At 44.0% G+C, this 25,195-nt stretch overlaps 1 protein-coding gene across 3 annotated transcripts in view; it reads right to left on the bottom strand.

The window, feature by feature from the left end:
• The window catches only part of LOC146177999 (uncharacterized), a 99,221-nt gene that overhangs the window by 8,750 nt on the left and 65,276 nt on the right, over window positions 1–25,195 (bottom strand). The window contains exons 3-4 of one of the 3 annotated variants that reach the window (XM_084580697.1): window positions 23,263–23,377; window positions 1,665–20,908 (exon numbers count right to left, since the gene is read on the bottom strand). In XM_084580697.1, the coding sequence (XP_084436823.1) occupies window positions 20,897–20,908; window positions 23,263–23,377 (127 nt within the window). In that variant the 3' untranslated portion in view covers window positions 1,665–20,896. Of the gene's footprint in view, window positions 1–1,664; window positions 23,378–25,195 lie in introns of those variants that run through there. The other 2 variants (XM_084580696.1, XM_084580695.1) reach the window with 2 other exon arrangements.

Below are 25,195 nucleotides of genomic sequence, written 5' to 3' on the forward strand. Positions count from 1 at the left end.
AAGAAACTCTATGACCACCACCGCTGTCTAGCTGAAAATGGCGTCACCGCAGTGGCGCACGGCGCTTAATGTGAAAGTTGCGTACGCGATTATATCGTGTTTTCGTTATGTGATATTTTGCCCGTCGCTGTTATAAAACAATTACTCAAATAAGAATGTATATATAACACGTAATATCAGCTTTTATGCGTATCTTATTACATGATACATTTTTGTGACGAAGAAATTGCTGCCGGCGAGGCTACGCACTTGGCCCAGCTCGGCCCTCTCGGTCAGACCTAAGTGCGCACTTTGGCAAGTGCACTCCTGTTACGCCGTTTAACATCGGTAGAGTGCACTTTTTGTAAGTGACACTCGCCGTAAGTGCACTTCGTTTTGCACGCTTGACAGGGTATTACTTGTCGAAACGTTGGCTCATCTGCGAACTGAGGCGTACCCCATTTACCCTTGTTCAGTTCTTCATACCATGCAAACCATCTTCTTCCTTTCGTTCTACCTGGACGTACAATGTTTCACTGTGCAGTTTGCTTCGTTTCTTGAATATAAAATTTTGCTGTGTACACTCCCTCTTGCCTTGAAAAAGTCTTTTGCTGATCTTTCACACTGTAAAAAGCTTTGCAGTTCTCGTGGCAGACTGCCTTAAAGTTCAAAGAAAAAAATTCAAGAAAGAAGCTGCGAGCAGGCATTGTTGAAGTGGACGCGAGGAGATCCAAAGCAAAAAGCGCACTGATACCAGTGCAGAGGATGCCGCCAGTACAGAGGATGCAACCAGTACTGAGGGACCAAAATTCCTTGAAAGAAAGGCGAACACATCCTCTAAAATATTTTTTAAATTCAAATATCACTGTCCAGTTTTAGTAAAATTGGAAAATAAGTTTGTGCTATGGCTCATGCAGCAAAAACATGGGGTGTGTGCTGGGCAAGAGACTGTGTAGCGACTATATTTTAGCCATGAGGGGAACGAGACAAAAAATAAACTGAGTTGGATTGGTTTAGTTACATTTTCGTGGAAGAAGTGTGGTACCAGTCGGTATACTTATTTTTCTCACTGACCCACTCTATATTGGTTTCGAGATTGAGCAGAGTCATCACCTTGTGGCACAATGGGAAACCCTACTCAGTGTAGATGCATGTTAGCAATGCACTTTTACTTATCGATCTACGCCTGGCAATAGAAATGTGAACAGGCTATCATCCCATGCTAAAAAAAATACTTGTCTATATCAAATATGTCATGCTGGACAAGGACATCATGAGTCTGTCTTCGGCGCTTGAGATTCATTGACGTGCGGCGTCTCAAACGAAGCGATGCTGTTTTTGAGCACAGTGTCAAAGCAAACAGGTCACTGCTGTCAATACAGCTTAATGAAAAAGCTCAGAAAATGGGCATTCCCATTTCTGTTCGGAATACCACAGCTACTAAAGTATGTGACCACAGAATAGCAGAATGCAGTTTGAACAGGCCACCCTGTGTCTTGTATGTACGATCAAGTTGTTTGTGTACCTTTTTTTTTTTTCTTAAATGTTTGTCGCAGTGTTTCAGGGGTAGGCTGCTCGACTGTTGAGTTCGAGAACGGGGGGGGGGGGGGGGGGGGGGGGGGGGGGGGGGTTCAGTCATGGCTGTTTTTTAAGGGACTCCTTTGTTGTGGGATTTGACTGCACATTAAACAGCCCCATGGTTAATCTCTGATAGTCTCACTGATAGTCCTAAATTTTGTAGACTCCTAGAGCCCCAGGACAATATTTGCGCTTTTGCAAAAGTTGCGGTACTTGGGATTGGTGTGTCCGGCCGGGCCCAGCCCGCGGGCCGGGTACTGGGTTTTGCGAGCCTGTGCTCACCTTAGTGCCACCTCTAGGTCGATCTTGTCGCGAATATGGGCTGAGAGGAAAAACAAACATATTCCTTTTGGCCACTATCTCCGGTACTACATAGATTTAAAACTTTTTCTGCGGGTAATGATATCCTATTCAATACCTGTCAGTATTGTCAGCTTTTATTACCTTTGGTGTAACCCTTACCCTTTCAGTGGCCCTTTTACTTCTCTTGCAATAGCTCTTGTATGTACACATGTGTAGCATATATTTTTGATTTTACAGAGAGCATTTCGGAATGCCCCATTTCTCAATGCTGAGGATGAAAGGAGCCTTGCTGGTCACATTGACCTTATGAAGAAAGAAGTCTGCATGGCAGGTGGAAATGCCGATAAGATCAAGCGATCAATGGACAAAACTTTTCAGATGCGGAGAGAATACATCAGGCAGCATCCAGACCTGGAAATTTTTTATGTATACCCAGCTTTATGTACTGAGCGAGGTGGGCAAAACATGTTTGTATTGAATGGAGAAGCTGCTGCCAATGTCACTTACATCTTACTATTAATTCGTTTCTGTGCTGTGCTGTTACTATGCAGGCAATTGTTTTCGGAATGATTGAGAAAGTATATAAAGTGTAGATGCTTAGGGTAACTGACAAAATAGGAAAACTTCTCCGGTCCCTGCGAGAATATAATTTACGTGATTTCATATGGTATGCCTTGCGGCAAGCTTGCAAAATAAAAGAAGCTGCTTAGATTAGAATACCTAAACAGTAATGTTTTACATTGTCAGAGGTGATATGCAAGGAGTGAACGAAGATAATAGATGCAGCCTACAATGACAAAGGCCGCACTTGCATGCTGAGCTATAAGTCATGAAAGGGAAATAAGCATGACAAATGTCTGTCTGTTCAATCATTTTTAATTCATTGTTTTATTTACATTTGTGGTTGTTTTTATTGATTTGTCTTTAGCATCTGCTATCATTTTTGGTTTCGGTTTTCATCTGATTGCTCTGTTGCTGTAAAATGGTCTTTATTATTTATTGCAGGGCTTCATTTAACTTCTAGTGCATTAGCTGCAATAATGGGGAAAGCGGAAGTTTTTGTATCCTTAATCACTCAGTACAGAGCACACATGCAATGTCAGTGCACACTCAAGAACCCCAGGTGTTCGATATTTCTTGAGCCCTGCACTATGGCACAATACAAATGTTCATGACCGTGTGCTGTTTGAAATAATGTGCTGTGGTACCTCAAATGTGGGTGTTTACCTGATAATTGTTCATTGAACTCTTGCCTTTTACCTTTCGGCCGGGCAAACTGTGTTGCACTGCGGATAAAGGTTGAATCAAAAATTTCTTTGAGTGCATTGTGCTCTCATAGTCTGGGTCACTTTGGAACATTAAAAGCCAGTACCACCAACGTACCAGATTGAGAAGTGCTCACATAACCTGTTCTTACGGTGTTTGAAACTTTCTCATACCTTTCAGTGTTCTTATTAAACTCAAGTAATAAAAAGCGCCAGCTGTTTCTGAATGGCTATATTGGTAGAATGTTGTTTAGTAGGTAGAACTGATTCATGATTAAGATACGAGTATTGGCACCCAACTTCGTATGCTCTGGTCATTTTCGTTATGAGTGCATTATTTTTTTCAACCTTGAATGGTAGAGCTGAGCTCAGTGACCAGAGAAAGTCCCATAAAATTCAAGGAGACATTCAGTGCTGTTTTAAAAACTACATTATTGCAAGGAATGGCTGAACTTTGGCCTCTGTTTTGATTGCTTTTTTCAGCTGCACAATGAGTTCCAGCGATTGACCGGACTGAATGCCAAGGAGAAAATAGCTTAAGCTGTTGAAAACAATGGCGAAAAAATATTGGCCTCGCTTCCAAAAAGAAACATGTAGTGGAACACTCCGAAAGTGAGTGTGAGTTTTCTAGCCAGTCTCAATATTCATTAGACATACGGAAAAACATAAATGAGCCATAAAACCCCTTTTCAGATAGAATACCTGGTGTACTTAGCATTTTCTAGTATCATTAATTCATTGTCATTGACAACACCACTGCTCAGAGTATATAATCTCTCACTTTTTCTAGAAAGACATCTGTGAGATTACTAAGCAAATGAAACCATCTCTTAACTGACACTTTGCTTTCTGGCCTACCAGATATTTTTAATGCAAATTGTTATTTTGCAGAATAAATTAGTACTCTCATTAAAGCCTGTTTCAAGCATTCCTAAAACAGTTGAATCCGGATAATTCGAATTTTGGTTATATCAAACTCGCGGAATATCCCCTTGAATATCCCATGTAAAAGTTTAGGAAAGCTGCGTCTTATATTGAACTCCAAATTCACCGGTCGTTCGATATATCGAATTCTCGGGGGCAAAAGTAGAGGGCGGGTTCGTTATGCAAGTGGACTGATTACGCGACAAATACGGTATCATTTTTCCCGGTCGCAAGTGGTGTCTTAAGTCAATATATCGAATTATCTTTATATCCCTTAGATTTCAAAAGGCAGTGTCTTGAAGGTAACTGCCACTGATACTGCTGTTTTATTTCCACAGGCTGATCATCCTTCCCTGCATCATATGAAGCCTACTCATCGCTTCCTTCTACATTGGACCTGCGCTTTTCAGCGTCAAAAATATTTTGCATGCACTAACTTTCTTTGTCACTAGATGATCGCTAAAAAGCATGTTAACAAGTTATTGCATGTGCTTACTATGGCATTTTTAATGCATGTGTTCACAGTGGCATAGGCTTGTGCATAGAGGGGAAGGAAGGGGCACTAATCATCTAAGGTGGGCACCAAGTCTGCCTTATACCTTTAATGCTGTCTTTGTTTAAAATGTAGGGTTATGACCATGCAGGTTTTTTTACTCTGGCGGCAGAGGACCCGTGATGTTGGTTCAAAGGACTGTTTGCTTGCCACCTTTACCCACGGAGAGCCAGTGACTGAAGGCAGGCCAGCGTGGGAAGCGTGTTTCGTTTTTGCATCCATGGCGAAGCTTTTTTTTTTTTTTTTAGACGCACAGCTGGCGCCACCTAGTAGGTAATGCAAAGGGCACTGGCGGCATACCATTGGCATTCATATTGTCAATTTTCTACAGGAGGGAAGGGGGCACTGCAGTGAAACTTGGCTACCCCTAATAGAGAACCCTGCGCATGCCTATGCATAGTTCAAATGCACTGCTGTTTCTTTTCAGTTATAACTCAAGAACACAACGGCAAATCCTCTAAAAGGAAGCCATTCACGAACGGAGCTGATAACACCATGGTCATGTGCTTTGCACCTGCCAGCCAAACACCTTGTGGTTAATAGCAGTCATGACAATAGGCTGATGTCATTTGTTGGAAGGTAACTTGTGAGGGAATTGGCCGCTGTACTCTTGAGTTGCATGCAAGTGCAGTTTTTATTTTCATAAGAAAGCATGGTGTCTGTATCACAAGTAATATTTTCATTTGCCCAAATCTTCTGAAGTATGATTTGGGCCTAAGTGTTACATCAGAAGATTTGGGCAAATTAATTATATTTCTGATTGTCGTCCCTTTCCTGGGGTTCAGTGTACTTCATTTAAGAGATGGTTTGAGTGTATGTATTTATAGCTACAATGCGCTCTTTATTTTTCTTTCAAACCAAAGACAGATTTCTCTGAAAAGGCATTAGCGAGTGGCACAGAAATCGTGACTCCTGTGAAATTTTTTTGGCTCAGGACTTTCTTGCACCTCATCTTTAGCTTTAATGAAAGGGCCACTGCTCATTAAAATTGTGAGCTTGGAGTGGTGCAAATAATTTGTGTTTTCTGCCTTTTTCTTTGCTCGAAAACATTTCAGCTTTTTTATGTGGAGTTAATCCATGCACACACAGGCAGCTTGATTACAATATTTATGTCTACAGATAGCGCCACCAGCCGTGGAAGGATTTTATGCAGGTGTGGTGACTGCGTGCTCATCACATTTATTTTTGTTTTAACCCTTTGCAGTCCGTCGTCGGGCAGGGCCCGACATCGGAATACGGCCGTAGCAGTCCGCTGTCGGGCACCGCCCGACAAGGGTGTTCGTGGTTTAAATTTCGCGGGTTTTCTTACTGCGATCCATCCGAATTTTTTCTACATGATGCGCCATCCCTTGAGTGTCAATAAAACTATGTTTTTTGAAGTTTACTTTTTTTGCACCAGGGTGCAGCACAATGTTCAGCACTGCTCCTGGATACCAGAGCTTTCCTCCGCGCGACACCGCATGTTCGGTCGGTTCGCTGAGAAGCATGGCCACGTTTTCACTGCGTGCGTTTTACGGTGGTGAATTTAGTGACAGTGACGATGATTTCAGCGAAGAAGAGAACTACGTGCCTCCATCAGATAGCGATGACAGCAATTCGACAAAAGAGAGTGATGAAGACGACGGCGGCAGTGGAGACAGTCCCCGTCTGTTGACACACGAGGGAACAGTGCGCGACCACGTGCTGCGGGCTGGAAGGAGTATGCGGATAACGTGCCTGATTTCTCCAAGTTTCCCTTCACTGTCACAAACGCAGGATAACAAAGCGCTCAGAATCTGAACTGTGAGCTGGATTATTTTCAGCTGTTCAGTGCCGGTGAGCTGCCAAAGGACTCAATCTGGAAGGACTGGCAAGACGTGAATTTGACAGAATTCAAAGCCTTCCTCGGCGTAATTGTAAACATGGCCTTGAATCCAAAACCAGAACTAAAAGAATATTTTAGTCAAGAAATTGTAAATAACATGTCTTTTTTCCCGCATGTTTTCTGCCGCAAAAAATTTTTGCAAATCTTTTGGATGTTACACGTTGCCCCGTGCCATGATGCCTCTTCAGGTCGGCCGGCAACCCGTGAAAGCAAAATCAGGGATGTTGTCAACTACATCGACACGAAATGCAGAGAGCATTTCAGAGCCGGCCCCAAAATTTGCATCGATGAGAGCACCGTTGGTTTCAAGGGCCGTGTCTCATTCAAATGCTACAATCTGCAAAAGCCTACCAAATGGGGCATGCGTGTCTATGCACTTGCCGATTGTCAAACGGGATATATTACGACAATTGAGCCCTACTACGCCAGCACAACAACTGACAGCCTCATTCGCCCCAAGCTCTCCTTCACCTGCCGGATTGTTTTCCACCTTCTCCAGAAAGTGCAGCAAGCTACACCGGGAAGTGGATACCACCTCTACACAGATAGATACTTCGCCGATGCTTGCCGAGGAATTACTTCTACATAGAGTGCAACTGACTGGTACCGTGATGCCAAGTCGCAAGCAAATGCCACAGCAGGTAAAGAAAAAGCTGAAGAAGGGCAAAGTGGCAGCGTACAGAAAAGGAGACTCCTACATGGTGCTTGCTTGGCAAGACAAGCGTCAAGTCACAATGCTGAGCTCTGCCCACAATATATCTCTGAAAGAAGTGACAAGGAAGCAAGCAGGAGGAAAGAAGGTGACGATGAAGAAACCAGTGGTCATATGTGACTACACAGAGCACATGGGGGCTGTTGACCGTGCAGACCATTACTGTGCGAGCTACGCATTTTGTAGAAAGACAATGAAATTTTTTCTGGCTTTTAGAGGTTTCCATCGTCAATAGCCTTATTTTGAAGCGCACACAGCTGCAGATTGATGGTGAGAAGGAATAGCGGCACCTGCAGTACCGCCGCAACCTCATCCAACAGCTGGTGGGGGACGTGAGGGCTAGAGCCAGAAAGCGCGGCCCGTCTTGGATTGGTCTTGGTAAGGGAGGGGGGTTGCATCAACTGTTGCCTGACATCCCAGCAACTTGTCAGTGTAAGTGCCTCTGCTCTTCAGAATATTTGATCAGCGTTAGCTGCTAACTATTGCTCTTATGCCAAATTGGCATAAGAGCAATAGTTAGCAGCTAAGGCTGATAAGAGCAATTAGCAGCTAATGCTGATCATGGCACTGTGTTAGTTCCAAGTCCAGGACGCTTCTGTCAATTTATTATGTGCAGCAGAGAAACTTACTTATGGGAACTTGAGCCTTGCCTTGAAGGGGGCATTGTGCGACAGCAACGACACGCTTTTTCCGGCTCCCCTCATTCACATGCATACACTACTCAACCAGTTTTTTTTTCTTTTGTGCATATATGTATTATCCAAGCACGAGTTGGCAGTGCCTGCCAATTCAGCCAAACCATGTGGTCTCATGACACCACACAATCCAATGACCAGTAAAGTGTATGTGCTAGTGTCGCTCGATAATGTAACAAGAGGAAGGCTCTTACACCAGAAGCAGAGTAGGAGCCTCTCTCAGGTGTTGGTAGCATCCATAACCTTCATGACTTCAAAACGTGAGCCAAAGTTGTTCTGTCATAAATTATGACTTCTAGGTTAAAGCGTTATCAAACTATTTGTGAAAAGCCCCTACTGAAAAATATGGCATGTCAGCTGCCAGCTCACTTCTGCCGATGCTAATTTATTGGAGAATGGGGATTTAATGCTGTTGCATTAAAACATTATGCTAAATAAAATCCAGAGCAAGTGGCACCGACATAAGAAGAGCATTCCAACGGGGAACAGAATCTGGGCTGCACTGTGGTCTGTAACAGAAATGGCACTCTCGTACATAAGTGCCCGGCACCCTGTAGCAACCACGTGAAGTGCAGCCCTTACAAGAATGTCATATTTATGGTTTACATTCAAAACACATGTATTCTATGACTGAAATTCAAAGTATTATTATAATTTTTTCAGATGCATTTGATGCATACATCAAGCACGCCGCAACAAGTCGAGAAATCAGCAACGAAGCACGTCGTGCAAAGCTTAACCGCTACCTTGCTGATATGCTGCGGGATTTAAAGTAGGCTCATAGGCTCCTGCTATGTGCTACAACTCTTGATTGCAGTGGGGCTGTGTGGGGGTCTACGGATATGTGAGTCGCAAACTCCTTGCTTAACCCCTTAACCGTTTCAGATGAGCACAGGCTGTCCTTCCCGAGCTGTCCCCAAACCGTTTCGGACGAGTCTAGCTCATCCTCGTAGATGCATTTATTTCCTTTGCCGTTTTGGATGTGCAGCACTCGTTAGCGGCTCATATCGTGCACTGCTCGACAGATGGCGCCACTGATCTGTTAAGTTGCTTTTTTATTACAGCTCCAAATCTGTTTTTGTGATGCAACTTTTGTTCTAAAAATGGCGTCCGGTGGCGGAGACACGCGTGTTGCTGGTCTGTCTGTACAGAAAAGAACGTTTTCTTCATCGTCGTCGTCTTCTTGCGAAGACGATACTGACACAGAGATGTACATTGACGCCGCACAGAAGATCAAAAGCTTGCGCCCCACTGAGCATTCCCGCCTCAAAAAATGGGTGCCTGTCACAAAGGAGATGTGGTTGTTTCTTGCTCTCCTGCTCTTGCAAGGAATTGTTCACAAGCCGCAACAAGATATGTACTGGTCGAAAAACAAGCTCCTGTTCACACCTATCTACGGAGAAGTAATGAGCGGTAATCGGTTCCAACTGCTAATGCGGATGCTTCACTTCGTTGATAATGCCTCTGTCACCGACCTCAGTGGGCATCCACAGCCGAAGCTGCACAAGATATGGCCATTTATTGTTCGGATGTTGAACAACTACCGCTCAATGTACATAAATGAGAGGGACAGATCCATCGACGAAAGCCTCATGATCTACAAAGGCAGGCTGGGATGGGTGCAGTATATTCCGTTGAAAAGAGCAAGATTTGGCTTGAAATTCTTTATGCTTTGCGAGGCATCGTCAGGTTACGTGTGGGATGTCATCATCTACACTGGAAGAGGAACCAATCTCAGTACGCCAGCAAACACTGAACCCAGCTCGCCAATGGGAACCAAAGTTGTAATGAAGCTCCTGCAGCCCTTGCTTGAAGGGTATTGTGTGACCCTAGACAACTTTTACACTTCTCCAGAACTCGTGGATCTCCTCCTTCTGAACCGCACAGACGTATACGGCACCGTCAGAGGAAACAGAAAGGACATGCCTCCCGAATTTCGAACCATGAAGCTGAAGAAAGGAGAGGTCCAGGCTTACCAGAGGGGTAAATGTGTCGCCCTCCAATGGCACGACAAGAAGGTCGTGACAGTCTTGAGCAAAGTGCATAGTGCAAGCATGGAAACGTTCACCGACTCAAAAGGACGAAACGTCACAAAGCCAAGTATTGTGCGAGACTACAACCACACAATGGGAGGTGTGAATAAGTCTGACCAAATGCTGGCCAACTACCCTGTCCCGAGGAAAAGGCAGAAAATATATTATAAGAAGATTTTTCGCCACATGGTAGATGAGGCTACATTCAACTCTTTTGTACTGTACAAAAAAGATGGAGGAAAGATGACTCACCTTGACTACCGTCTCGCCGTTATAGACGCAATACTGAGCAAGTACCTGGACCCATCCAAGAAAGCAAAGCGTGGACGGCCATCTGATGTGCTCGAAGCCGTACGCCACAAGAAGCGGTACTTTCCAGCTTACATTCCGCCAACCGAAAACAAACCAACGCCAACAAGAAAGTGCTTCATTTGTTGCAAAAAGCGAGACAAGAATGGCAAGAAGATAAGAAAGGAAACACAATTTTGGTGCAAGTGTAACAAGCCCCTGAGCGTAATTCCATGTTTTGAGATCTATCACACCGTTCCAAACCTTCCTGTGTGATGTAACTAGCAGGCAGCTGAGTTTCTGTTAGGAGCAAGCAATAAACTTCATTCTGGTATTTTGCCTTTGAAACTAGCTCAAATATTTTTTAAATGTTTAATACATGCTTTTTATTACAATATATTTTCAATTCAACAATAAAAAATAAGCAGTTGTGGTGAAAAATTTGTTACTATAAATAAACGGTTAAGGGGTTAAAGTTTTATCCATCCATTTTGTGCAGCATATGCACGTCATTGCAAATAAATAGTTCTTGAAAAAAGAAGGGGGCATTTTCGCCTGTGTCAATCTTTAGGAAAGCCTGCATTTTTGGCGTGTCTCCACGCCTGAAATGTATGAACTACACTGGACATCTCGTGCAAAGGTTTTGTAACATATTTGTGTGCCACCTTAGTATGCCGCATATGCCAGGTTTGCTCGTATGCCACTTCTCCTCATATGCCACGTTTGCTTTATGCCCGTATATATACCTCATATGCCACATATGCCACATATGAGACATAATGATCTTTATATATATGTGCCATGTTTAACTCGTAAGTATGAGTTTTTTTCGCTAGGGACACGCTGTAAATGCCTTCCCATGATCATTACATGGCACTCGCAAGTTAATTGGCATGGTGCATGTGCAGAACTAAACATCTGATGAGGAATGTTTTTCAATGCCTGTCCCAGTACTATCTGTCATCACTGCAAATTTGTGACTGCCTGCAACAAAGCTCTGGCTTGACTTAGGCACAGCTGGTTCATTAATTTGTCTTGAAGCTGGCTAACATTGGAGGGTCTGTCAAACACTGTCTTAGCTCAACATCTTTTGCCTAAAAAGTAAAAACATTTTTGGTAACGATCAGTTGTCGTAAAGTGCATCAGGCCACGGGATGTACTTCCCTTGAAATTACATTACTGCATGTGCACTACTTAGAATCGAAGAGCAACTATAAAAAAAAATGAAACTGCTTTTTTAATGGATTTGAATATGGAAGGAAGGCGGCGCAGTTCATTCAGAAGTAAAATAGAGAAAAGCATAAGCAAGAAGTAAGGAAAGGAAGAAATTTCCAAGCATTCGCAGCACTCTGCAGGGCGAAACACAAGGGAGTGATAGCAAGAAAGGGAAGCGCGGCATGTTGTTTTGCTGTGCTCGACTGTTGCGTGCATTTCTCATCTATTGCCTCTTAAATATCCTAAACAGTGGAACGCAATGCCGAGTTCATTTAAGGCTTTGGTTTTTACACAAAATCAGTTGAACAACAATAGAGTAGAACATTGAGCTAGTTAGTGTAACATCTTGGAAGGCAGCAGAGCAGGGAACAAAACCGAAGATGCACACACAGAGACAAGGACTGCACTGACAACTATACTGATCTGAACCCGCACATCTCCTGTCCTACCGGTAAGCGTGAACAATCTAATTCCTTTTTCAACAGTACCATTGAAGGCGTGCTAACACATTGGTCTCCACAGTTCCTGATTGCACGTGCTTCTAAAATTTCCCTTGCTAACCTATCCTTATTCCCTCTCAAAACCTTCCCATCGTGAAGGTCAGCTGGACATTTTTGGTCTTTGCAAATAAAGCAGTCTTTGCTGCACACTGCGAGGTTGGTGTCTGACTTCTCTGATATTGCCGCAGCGTGCTAATTCTGCCATTAATGCATCTTCCTGTTTGTCCAATGTATTGCTTCCCACAATTCAAGAATCTGATACAAATCAGACCACCTTGTCCGGTGAGCAGTTTGGCATCTAAACTTAAAATCCTGGTTATTCACTTGCGCACACATGCCTTTTGCTGTTTGGTGCCGTAGGAACAATCCGGATGCCATGTCTGTGTCCAATCTTCATCATCCAATTATGAGTCAATCCATGATTATATGGTACCACTGACTACTTATTAATGAAAACTTGAAGAGTACTGACGCTTGCAGTGGCAGAAAAGAAATGACTGTAAAGACTGAGAGCATCTTCCAAGGGTGATACAAGATGTTGCTTAGCTTACGGACAGACAATAATCTTGTCTCTATAGTTTCACATAAGAAGTGTAAGACACAAAAGCAGCCCATTGAGCCATGTGCGCACATACCGTATTTACTCGAATCTAACGCGCACCTTTTTTCCGATATATCGTGTCCAAAAATTGGGTGCACGTTAGAATCGAGTAAGACCCTAAATCTCTGATATCATATCGCCATCGGCATTTCAAAATGGCCGCCTGGTACGCACTTCGAGCCTACTAGCTGGTCTAGCTGTCTATGCCTAGCTGCAGTAGCGTCCTTCGTGTGCTTTGGTACATGTGCTTTGGTTAGCCTACCCGTTTTCTGCGATTGACCGACCAGTATGGACGTGTCGACAGCGAAGATTCGTCGAGTTCATCATGATGCCGCATTTAAAAGGAAAGTCATCATGTGTGCAGGGACGGACGGAAATCGGGCCGCATCACGCGCATTCGGAGTTCCGGAAACATGCGTGCGGGACTGGCGCAAGCAGAAGGAAAAGATTTTCGGCAGCAAGGCTACACGAAAAGGTTTCAGTGGACCGAAGCAGGGCCGGTTCGCCGAAATAGAAGAGCGGCTCGCAGAATATGTTCTAGAGCAGCGAGCAGCGCAGCGGCCAGTGAAGACGGACCTGCTCAAAGTCCGGGCGATGCAGCTAGCCCTACAAACAGGGCTAACGCGGAGCGACTTTAAAGCGAGCAGGTGCTGGCTGTCAAATTTTATGAAGAGAAAACGCTTTTCTCTTCGAAGGCGGACAGGGATATGCCAGAAGTTGCCTGAAGAGTATGAAGAAAAGCTGCACAGTTTTCAGCGGTTCGTTCTGAGTTTGCGCTGCAAGTACGGCTACCACCTCGGCCAGATTGGAAATGCCGATCAGACATCACTCTACTTTGACATGCCTGCCACCACGACCGTTGAAAAGAAGGGGGCGAAGCAAGTGCGCGTGTTGTCTTCCGGCCACGAAAAAACACGCGTCACCGCAATGCTTTGTTGCACCACGGATGGACACAAGCTGCCACCGTATCTCATATTCAGGCGCAAGACGCTCCTGAAAGGAATCGTGTTTCCGAGTGGCGTGATTGTGCGCGCCAATGAAAAAGGTTGGATGACAAGGGACTTGGTCGCCGACTAGATCGATCACGTCTGGAGCAAGAGACCCGGCGGCAGTTTGGGCCTGTGTGCGATGCTTGTGTTCGACGCTTTCAAGTGCCATCTCGACCAACGCATCAAGGACAAGCTCGCTGCGTGCAACACCGACCTTGTCGTGATACCCGGTGGCATGACATCGCAGCTCCAGCCGCTCGATGTTTGCTTGAACAAGCCAGTGAAAGATAGGATTCGGGCGCTCTACACCGAATGGCTTGTGAGTGGCTGCCATGAATTCACTCCCAGCAACAGAATGAAGCGTGCCTCGCTGCAAGAGTTCACTGAATGGGCGAAAGATGCGTGGTGCATGATACCGTCTGCCATGGTCATCAAGGCCTTTAAAAAATATGGTATATCGAATGCCATGGACGGCACCGAGGATGAGATGCTTTGGTCCGTCAACAATGACAAGTTGTCTGACAGCAACGACGAGTGAACCTTGTGCCGGCATAGTGACAATCTTGGCAAGATAAGCCGTTTCCTTTTGTGTGTTTTTTAGTGCACCGAGATTAAATCTTTGCTTTTCCAAACGAGACAAAGTTATATTGCTGTATGAAAGCGTGAGGTGAGCGGTACTTTTTTCGCGGAGAACGGGTGTGCGTTACAATCGGAGCTTTTTTTTGTCGGGGGTGGGGGTCACGAAAAACGGGTGCGCGTTACAATCGAGGGTGCGTTAGATTCGAGTAAATACGGTAAGCAGTTAAAACTTTAGCTCTACCTAAGCTGCCGCTCGCGCCAACCGACTGCTAGAAAAAAAAGTAAACAAAAAGAAGCAAGCATGCACACGGCTCTGTGTCTGCGTTAGCTAGCTTGCCCACTTCTTTTATCCTTTCCCACTTCTAGCATGCTGCTGTGTGCTTTGCTCGCAGGACGGCAAGACGCTTTCCCTCCTCTAGCTCGAAACCGCACTCCTAGGGTGCCTCAAAGCGTGTGCGCGCTCCAACTGCCAGCATCCTTTCCTCCCATTGTACTTGAAAGCCTGCAGCCGCCCTCACACTCCTTACAGTAAATTGAAAAACATTTTATATATAAAACAACCACAGGGCACGCAACAGTGACATAGACGCTAAGTCATTTTTGTGGCACTGATTGTGTGCCCAGGACCCGGAAAAATATGCTGCCATCATTTGGGAGATCCCTTTGTTCTGGTGGCATGTTGCGGATTTGCAAAATGTTTTCGCTGATTCAAATAAAAACAAAACGGAGCGGCATGAAGCATGATGCCACCCAAAGAATGTCTCAAAAATCGAATGTATGAGGCATTTTGGGAAGGCGATGACACAACGCTTGGCTGTCACTACGTCGCCAGAATTCTCATGACAAGTGAGGAGGCACCACATTGTACTTTTCATTGTATTTAGTTGCATCGATAAAGCATCACGCAATTTTTTTGTTCAGTGCAAAAATTGCAGAAACTAGAGAGGAAATGTTGGCATGGTATGCCAGCCGAGGAAAAGCGAGGACACCGCACAGACATGGTGATGAGGACTAACCATCCAAAAAAATGGTTCGTAACAGAATGCCTTAGGATGCAGGTTTTTTCGAGGTTATTAAAAACAGGTTATTAACAGGTTATTAATTGCTTAAGCAACTTGCAGTAAAAATGCCAAATTGGCCAGGAAACAATGTGAACTGCCACACTTTGCTTACAAAAATGAGTGGCTGCAGGTTTGCCAGCAGTGCTGTGCCAATTTACTGCGTGTGGTTTTACCGTGTCGCAATTCTGCAGCAGGGATGACCACAAGAATTCTGCTTGAAAACCACTGCCAGCTAGGTTTAAAATTTCCCATCGTTTTTCATTGCTAAGTCAAGCGCGCTAGGAAAGCCTGCTCACGTATATATTTTGCACAGTAAAGTTATCTCGAGGCACCACTGCCTAGTTACTGCAATGCCTAGCAGCAAATGCCTAGTTACTGGAAATTTCGCAGAACATGCGGACACTTTGCCTTGGAGCGTCGCGCCACTTGGCACTAAGCAGTTTAGTTTATGAAATGAGTGAAATTTAACAAAAAATAAAAAAGAACGCAATGTATTCAAATTCCCGCTATGATGTTGCCCTCACATGTGAGGAAGGCGGACAGCAGAGTGCCAGCATGGGTCTGTACATGCATGGGGGGCTAATTCTAGCTTGGCTTAGCACTCCTGTCTATTGTTCCTTGAAATTGCTTCAACTTTGAAAATGCTAATTCTGGGTCAACTGCAGTTTTCTTTGTGTCACTATGGCAATCGAGTGCTTTTCAAATGCTTCTGCTCCGTCACTAGAGCAGACGGCAGCCTCTGAGTGATCACCAGTTCCAGGTTTCGATGTAGAAAACGAGGAAGCGCAGTGACTGAGCAAAGCACAGCAAACGGTGCAAGAATGTGCTATGAAACCTAATCACTGCCACTGGCAACACCTTGCAATAAAATTGAATTGGAATGTTTTATTCATGCTGGTCATAGACATTTTACTGATTTCAACATTCATAGGTATCTGCTTGCAATCATTTCGATTTCCAGACTTGTCTGACTTGAACATGTTTCAGCTGACAGCAGTATCTAGCAACATAGGAGCTGCCATTTAGCTAGGTGCAGCAATCTCAAGACAGCATTTGTTAGGCAGAAGTGCACTCCCAGATGGAAAAAAACCAGATAGTTTTAGTTGATTTCAGCTGGTTTCAAATGGTCCCAGCTGGTAAGCAACTGGTATTAGTTAGCTTCCAGCAGGGAAGTCTGTTGGTCGCAGTTGGTAAAATGGAACGAACTGGTCCCAGTTGCTGCTTTCCGGAGCTCATCTCGAGAGTCATCCCCATGAAAAATAGCGCGGCCAAGAACGGTGCGGTGATTCTGGTATTCGATGCAGTCACATGCACCTTGCTATGCTTAATGCCGTTGCAGAGGTTTTACTCACTCCTTTGTTGGCTCGAGTTTGCCAAATCACGAGTGCCGTGCAAGCCAATATGGCACTAGCAAACACTTTTTGAAGTGAACAAAGCCGAAAGCCTGCATCATGATCGCAGCTGATTGCATGCTCCTTTGACAACTCATGGATAGAAGACTGTCGTAAAAAAAGTCTACTTCCCTCGAATTGAACACACTGTGGAGTTCTCACTCGCGTAATCTCGGCACCCTGCCAAGAAATACACTGGACTGCGACGTGCAATGGACAGATGCGCTAACGGCTAGCGTATTAAGTTGGCAGCAAAAGTGCGAGCATTAAGCATGTAAATATGGTACACGTACACGTCAGACCTGATTGCTGCGCAGGTAGCCGCGCCAGCGTGGGCGATGCGTTCGCTCTTTGCTCATAAGAAGAAAAATGATGCGTTCGCGTCCGTTTACTATAACCCATTATCCTCCTGATATACAAAAAGACCATCCGGTGGCCTTGTTAGCATTATTATTGCTCGAGTTTCTTGCTTATTTCCCGAATTTGTAATTTAAATGTTCCCATTGATTAGTAGTGTTCCACGAACCTGTTACTCTTCATTTGGACAGCTAAAAACATGGGAACCTGGACGTAACGAAATTAGCTATTTAACGGAATATGTCTCTGCAAGTAGAATTCTGTTATTTAGACATTTGTCTGTATGTCAGGGGCCTTTTGCATCAGATTACATTATATTTTTTAACTTAAAGAAAAGGTTGGTCAGTAATTTTTGATGCAAACTGGAGTGCAAATCGGATTCAGTACAAAGTTCCGTAATGCAGGATTTTTTCTTAATGACATTTCAAGGAAATAAAAGTAAGCAGTGAATGAATAACCAATTCAGAATTTTTTCTTAATGGCATTTCAAGGAAATAACAGTATTCGTAACTTTCACAGATGTGGGTGCCACCACGTGGCAGTTGCCAATACCCTTAATTAGATGATCGAAGCTATCGGCCTAGACGACTGATGCATGCACGCAAGTGGTAGCGTTCCGCCGTTTTGCTCATTTTGCTTCGGAGCACATTTGCTTCGTCTATTTCTATGCTGCAACATTTCCGTGGTTTGTCGACGCCTCGTAATGAGCCGGAGATACAAGAATAATCGGCAGTGCTCCAATCGTACTGTTAAAGGTGAAGTAAGCCTACATAGGAACGTTCCCCCTGGACCAGCGCCCGAGGAAAGAATGGATCGTAAAACAGGATCGGCAAGCCGGTCACGAAACTGATGAAGTTTTGGAGCGAGCATTTCATGCCAGGGGTTTCTTCTGGAGCACTACAGGTAAGCTATCCGACACTAAACGCGTATGTGGACAGCTTACTGCAGTGGTGCTATCGATCGCAATTTGGACGTCACCTCGGAGGTACCTGAAGAGGACTGCTATTCCATCAAAATGCCTGCCTGTTCAGAGACATGAAAAAGAAGAATTTTTCAAAGCAGGCACCTGCTAAAAGAGCCTGCTGAGCATTTGAGAGCACTTGCAAGTATGTTTCTTTTCCTGCTACAAATGACGCATATTTTTCAGCAAATATGCATTTCAGTTGAAAGAGATGGCAAGTTTACAAAACAACACACCTTTGCTTTTTGACTGGCTTATGATGATGCATAGTTAGGTAAAGTGTTAGAAGCTACTCATTGGTGTCAAAAATAGATATGGATTTAGAATTTGTCTCATTGCTTTATGCATGCATGTCAGCAAAGTTGTCTTCTCATCACCTTTGCTGTTAATGCGCATATGCGAGTTGATGGTATGCTATTTGTGCGGATAGTTTAATTAGATGTCAACAATTCTGGCAGTCCCAACTGCACTCAATCCGTGCATGGGGCAAGCTTTTAATCTGTGATGCATCATTATGGCATGTAGAGCAGAAGACAAAGCACCCATAAGTTGGCTGCCGAAGCGACAAGCTCATCAGGAGCAGAAAAGAATTTGAAAGAAAGCGAAAACTTGATCTGTTGGAACTTGAGACTGAATTTCTATATTCAAGGTTGAAAATAGTGAAACTACCCACATTACAGTTCAAGCGTTCATGCTGTATAAGTCGCATGTTACAAGTGGAGCAGTTAATATTTATTATTCTTTCCTATGATGGAATATAAAAAACCAAGTTATTTTGTATACAAAAACGCTCACTTGTTATTTGACCTTATTAGTTCAGTGGTCTTAATGTGACTTACAGCTCCTCTTCTGCAGTTGAATAGGGTCATAGTGCAGAAGAGTGCTCTCTTCAAGAGTTTGGAAAGCATCTCACATCAGATTACTGTTTCTTGTGCAGGTAAATGCAGATACAACTCGAGAAAAATGACGCATCCCTCTCAAAAAACGCCCTTCAGCCAATGATGTCGACTGACTTTCATGACATGATGTTTAATCTAATTAAGTCATGGTGACCCCATTTTCATCTGCCACCCCTTGCGTTGTCAGGCCCGTTTCACATGCTGCGACCGCAGAGAAAATTTTCGGTGCAGTCAGCGACGTCAAAGTGTGATTTTCACACAGTACTTTCACATGCACCGAACCAGCGTGTGAATTTGGTGAGATACACACAGGGTTGTTTGATGTTTCATAAAAAATGCATACGCAGAACGTGTTTAATTTTATACTCACATGTATTTTTAGATGCTAAGCAATAAACCATAATATTTACAGAAACAGGCAGTCTTTCAGTATAAAAAAAGTGCGTTGCTGAGCAGATGCAAACTCTGACAAAAATATTTTGACGAATTGAGAGTGTTGAATCATATACTGGTAATGTTTTGTTTTGCTTGTACTTGTGTGTTTTTGTGAATTTTCTGTCAGCGTGTTGGGACTGTGTGCTTTGCTATTGAACAGCTTGCTTTCATTTTGTGTTTCTTAGACTTGAGGCTCATGTCTGAGGCTGTTTTTCTTGCATGTTAGGCTATGTGATTCTTATTTGTCTTGTGTTTGTGACATAGCTAGCTGAATTCAGACAGTGGCATGGAAAACTAAGTGTATGTTTTGCAGAATGTGTGTACCGAAGGCTAATCAGAATTGGACTAACGCACCTGCAGCTCCATGTAGTAAGATTTTTTAGTGTTATTCTATGGGTATATATTTTGTCTCCAATGCACATGCTTCTAAAATCTATATAAACCATAAAAGAAAATTAGATTTGCCACTGGTAGTTGCAGTTAAAACTGGTCATAACGAAATTTAAAATGTCTTTTTCATTGCATACAAGTTTTTGTTGGAGTTTTCACATGAAGACCCAATAGATTAAAAATACATTGCAAGAGAAAGCACCTTGCAAGCGTTTTCAGTAGGGCAATGCAACTCAGCCCTACATAACTATCCAGCTAAATAAAGGTTTCTTCTCTCTCTCTCTTCAGTACATCACAATTATTCTAGGTTGTAGAAGCGGGGAAATGCATCACGATGTGGATAAAACATGGCGCGACTGCGGCGATAAACTCTGCCACGGCTTGTGCGACGCGATTATGTCTATGAGGGGAATGGGGAAAGGGGAGTGGAGAAGGAATCTGTGTGGAAGAGCATGAGCATTCACACTGCTAGTGAGCGAGGAGCTGCCTGGGTCGTCAGGCATGTTCCTGCTCGTTGAAAACAATTGTCCCAGGAAACTGGCTCTGTGTCTTGTCGCCGGCCTGCTCCGCTGTTCCTGCTACTGACGTGCAGCAGTCCGTGAGCAACCATGAGGAAGCAATGGATGCACACTGCTCACCCCACTCATCCACTTTGCGTCTACGATTGTGCACGCGACTTTTCGCGATTTTTAGCGCTGCGTCTAGCGCAGTTTCGTCCTCGGAACTGATACACCATATTTCAAATTCCTGCTTAAAATGCAGCTAACGCCATCTCTTGTTCAAAGCGGGAATTGTTCGCCCAAACAAGAGAAGAAAATGGACGCCGCTACGTTCTATAGTGCGCCAAGTGAGTGCTGTCCCGTTTTCATTGTCTTACGCAGTGCAGTGCATTCGGGAATAATAATTCTTGATATGACTGTGTAGAGAAAGACATGTAGATCACTAGGATATCAAAAATTTGTGCAGAAGTATATTCTTATTGGTAAAAGAGGTTCCGTGCTCACGTGCGTGTACATTTGTGCACGTTGTGCTTCAACTAGACCCAATTGCGAAATTGATTCCGGAGTATCCTAAGCTAGTCTTTTTGATATGTAAGCGTACATTTGTTTTTGTAGATATCCAGAACCATGGCAGGACTTGACGCAAGACCCCAAATTCCGTTGCTGACCGGTTGTTTACGTCAATACTGAATGGAGATGAAGAGAATGAAATTGAGCAATCAACAGTGGTGAGTAGAAAATTCGCTTTAACGATTTTTGTGTTGTAATGTTCTTTAAATAATTTTTCAGGTGAACGATGATGAATGAGGAGGTCCCGGCGGCTCCTAGCGATGAAGCTGAAATGGAGGGAACCAGCGATGATGAACACCAGCCATTGTCAAAGAAAAGCAGAATGGTCAAGTGGTGCCGAAAAAAATTCGAGCCAGACATCAACTGCGTCTACCAGCCACAAGGTGGTTTCACTCCTATGGACCCACTCATGTACTTCGAAAGCTATTTTACGAACTCTGTTTTTAAAGAATTAACGAAGTACACAAATGTCTATTACCTGCAAAAGACGGGTACCGAACTTTCTTGCACTCTAGAAGAAATCAAGACTTTTTTGGAATGCTAGCCTACATGGGAGTGCTAAATAAAGTTGGAGCAATAACTGGAGCACTGGCACTCGCATGCCTGTAATTGCAGACTCGATGCCTGTGAACAGATTTTTTAAGAACAGGTCTGCTTTGCACATAACTGACCAGAACGAGCCCCAAGATCCGTCCGAGTGCTGCCGTCGTCCTGCCCTGCGCATTGTCGCTGTCGTCTGCTCAAAAAACCCTGCACGAGTGCATCATCAAGCACAGTGTTGGCCGTAAAATTTCCTGCCTGGCAGCGCGAGTCGCCATTTCATTTATATCTATTTCAATTTCATTTTGTGAGGAACATCGCAAGAAACGAGAATGCAAGAGAAACGAGGAAGCACAAACCGAAAGGCGTGTCCCGTTCCTTGCACTGTTCCTTCACCTTGCAAAACCAACTAGCCCGCCAACTCGCTCATATGGATGATAGGCTTGCGATAAAAAAATAAATCAAAGCTTAATAGATGTATCATTATTTATAAGTTTGTACAAAAGACAAATGAGAAAGATGAGAAATTGCAGCGAGTTAAGAAAAGATTATTTTTAATAGCGCAGATTAGAGTAGACGCTTAAATTCCTTGCTACTGCGGGTCTGAATATTTGGCCACTAATGAGTTGGTGCCCAAACAGCGCTGGATTCAGATGTGGGCTAAGGAAGCTGCGGCCCGGGGTCTAATCTCCGAAGGTAGGAGGAGGGGGCCAATTTATTATAACCTGCTTCATATATGGAATTGCAAATAATGTAACTTATGAGCAACAGGTGTGAAGAGAATGGACAGGGGCTACTGACTAATCAGACTTATTTGTTTAGCAACTGGGGTGACCTTGTTGAGCTGCAAAAACAGGAATTCTCCACAATTCTCGGAGGCCCTTTTCATGAGGTAATCTGCACCCGCTTATATTATCACAAAAGTTATAATGGTTTCCCCCACATCCTGTAACAGTGGACTATATCTCGGAGGTGATGCTTGTATACATGTTAAAACGATGCTATGAGTGAAGGAAAACAATAAACCAGGGAAAACGTTGAAACAAAATAACAAGGGCTAGAAGCTATAAGGCGTCAGCTACTACTAAAAAAAAGAAACACTCCCTCCTATGTGGAGGGTGCCGCACCTGTGCGATTGAAAGAGTTAGGAGTGAATGAATGAAAACTATTTCACCAAAAAGCCCTTCATTTCCCACCCCCGGCACGCAGGCTGGGGAGCAGATCAGGAAAGTCCCGCTGGCTGTGGTCAGGTGAGGTTACAAGCACTCTTCACAGCCTCAGCCGCCAGGCGGATCGCGTGTCGCAAACGGTGGGATCTCCACTCCGCAGCGAAACCTCCCAGTTTTCTCTACTGACAATGTTAATGCCGGCGCCTGGGGAGTCAGCGCATTTCCATATTAATAATATGATCTAGCATGCCTTTTTGGCTGCAATTTTTACATTTATAATCTTCTTCCTCCAATGAATGCTTTTTTTGCCTGACAACGATGCTTTCATTTTTTTTTCATCAATTGAGTGAGCTTTCATTATTTTTTTTATCAATTGACTGGTCTTTCATATTTAGAATCTTCCTCCAATGAATGTTTTTGCCTGACAACAATGCTTTCTTTAATTGTTTTTATATGTCTTTCATTGGCCAGTCAATTGATAAAAATTTTGTGGTGACATGTGACATCATGTTCTTTGTTTGTTTGTACAAGTTCCCACTGTTCCGACTTTGCTGTAGAGTATGTTAATGTAATACAGGGGCCCGACCCAATCGTCAAATGCAACTCAAAAACCTGGCCAAAGTTCAGTGGCCCTTCACAGAAGGGCAACTGGGTAACAACTTGCCTGTCCTGAGAGGATAAAAAACTACGAGCAACTTCATCCAAGCTGTCCGTCGCACACACAAGTTATCAAGTCCAGCCGTAAGTATGCAGACTATGATTGCATTTTCTGCAGATTGCGCCCTGCATTGAGCCAGATAGCACTGTTATTTCGCGGTGGCGGTATGCATGCATGTTTATCAAGGGGGAGGAATAAATTTTACGTATCTCCTCCATCCACATCTAGAAAGACGTTTAGAGTGGCGCTTCACCTTGGATGCTGGCCAGGATGTGTTGTTCTTCGGCCAAGTTGATCTAGCCAGCTGGGTCTCAGGGTCAGAGCTGTGCCAGTCTCCCAGGTTCTTTTGTTTATATTTACAGCCCTTCCTGGGAGAGAAGAGGCATGCACGTAGTAGTACTCAACATGTCAACAGTGGTTATTTTTTCCCCCAACGTTGATATGTCACGCCACAGAAAGACTTTTCATACACATCGCTGTGTCCAGATTTTGCAATGACGTAAACAAGTGGAGCCATGGTTAAAATATTTGTGCTCGTTTCCCTACTCTGAAGGGACAAGAGGGAAGTTTTTCGTCAAGAATTGAACCCGCATACCAAAAACCGGAGTTTTTGGATGTTTTTTGGTTAGAACTTGCCTACTTGTGCCGTGCTTTATTGCCTAAGGGAGTAGGGTACAAGGTGAAGATCGAAGAAATGATTAAATGAATGGAAAAAGGTTGGGTGATTCTATGAAGTCCAGGAGTGAGCAATGATGATTCCAGGTGATATACGAAATTGCTTGCTGATAGGCTAGCTAACATCAAGTGCCAGATTCGTGCCTGTTTCAGTGCTGGGCAGTCCCACAGCAAATGGTGAATGTCGGCTTCAACATTTTCGTTCTTGCACATCGGACATCCGGGTGGGAATATAAATGTCCCCCCAGGCCAGGGTGTTCGCTTTGTAAAAATTAAAATGTATGTAGAGCAGGAGCTCAATTTTGAACTGTGGCATTTGTATGATAAGGCAAATGATGTCATTCACAAGTTATAGAGTGAAGCAAAGACGGTTATGAGAGTGTCCACTGATAGGTTTTCTTGACTGCGCAGCGAGCTGGAAAAATTACTGAATGCAATGCTTGAGGAAGAGGAGGGATATGGTAATGCCCAATGACCGTTTTTAGATGTTCTCCACGCATCTGGGACATAGTTCTCTCACGAGCAACACACGCCCATTATGACCCAGTGCGTTTCAACCTCACGCTCAATGCTAAAGTCAATGTCGTCAAGACATGAACGTGCGCTTTCCCCCTTCATGTGGCACATATCGCAACAATCCCGTCCCGTGTGGCGAACCGACTCGCGTCCTTATAGGGCCATTAAGATTTTTAAGATCATCATGTAGCAACTTAGTGTGCAGCTGAAGCCTGTTTGAGCCAGAAATCCTGTACAGGGTGGTCGTATCTACCAGCTCCAGAGCATCTTGGAGCTGGTAGATTGTCAAATTATTCATCAGGAAGCTTTTTATGCTATTCAGTAAGTCTGGCACACCAATTTCAGTGAGTTTATGACATGCAGTAAGTACATCAGCAAAAGTCTCCAACAACCTCCGGCACTGCATGGTTATACACAAACACAATACACACACTAAACCAAGACGTTAACACAGATGATGCGCTCGCTACCAACTGCCTGTTTTTGTGGTATGAAGAAGAATGCATCACAAAAAACGTAGAGATATACAATATGACGAAGTAAACAAAAGATTCAGAAAAAATGCGAAGAAATGCAGAATGAAAAAATCAAATGAAAATATGAAAATAAAACGGAAATAATGACAAATTAGGTATAACTTGTCACATTGTCCAAACGGAGAAGTATCACCTCCTTGATGTTGAGCGCCACCGACGGAACACTCACGCATTCCCCTTCTTCCCCCGAAATCATTTTCAATGCTTCAATAATCTCTCTTTTAAAACTGTCTTTTGCGCCTGCCAGCACCTTGGTTTCGGTGAACCTTGGTACGCAATGGGTGCCCAAGTCCTATTGATCGTCATCTGTTTTACGAGAGCAATGGGTCGCCAGATTTCCTGGAGCAGACAATGCGGCACACGAATTTCTGTGTTCCCTTAGCCTTTCATTGATGCATCGGCCTGTTTGCCCCACATAAGCGTTACCACATGTCAGGGGGATCTTGTACACGACACCCG

Source organism: Amblyomma maculatum, chromosome 10 (assembly GCF_055883805.1).
Source record: "Amblyomma maculatum isolate TAMU_Amacu chromosome 10, ASM5588380v1, whole genome shotgun sequence".
NCBI classification, from domain to species: Eukaryota; Metazoa; Arthropoda; class Arachnida; order Ixodida; family Ixodidae; genus Amblyomma; species Amblyomma maculatum.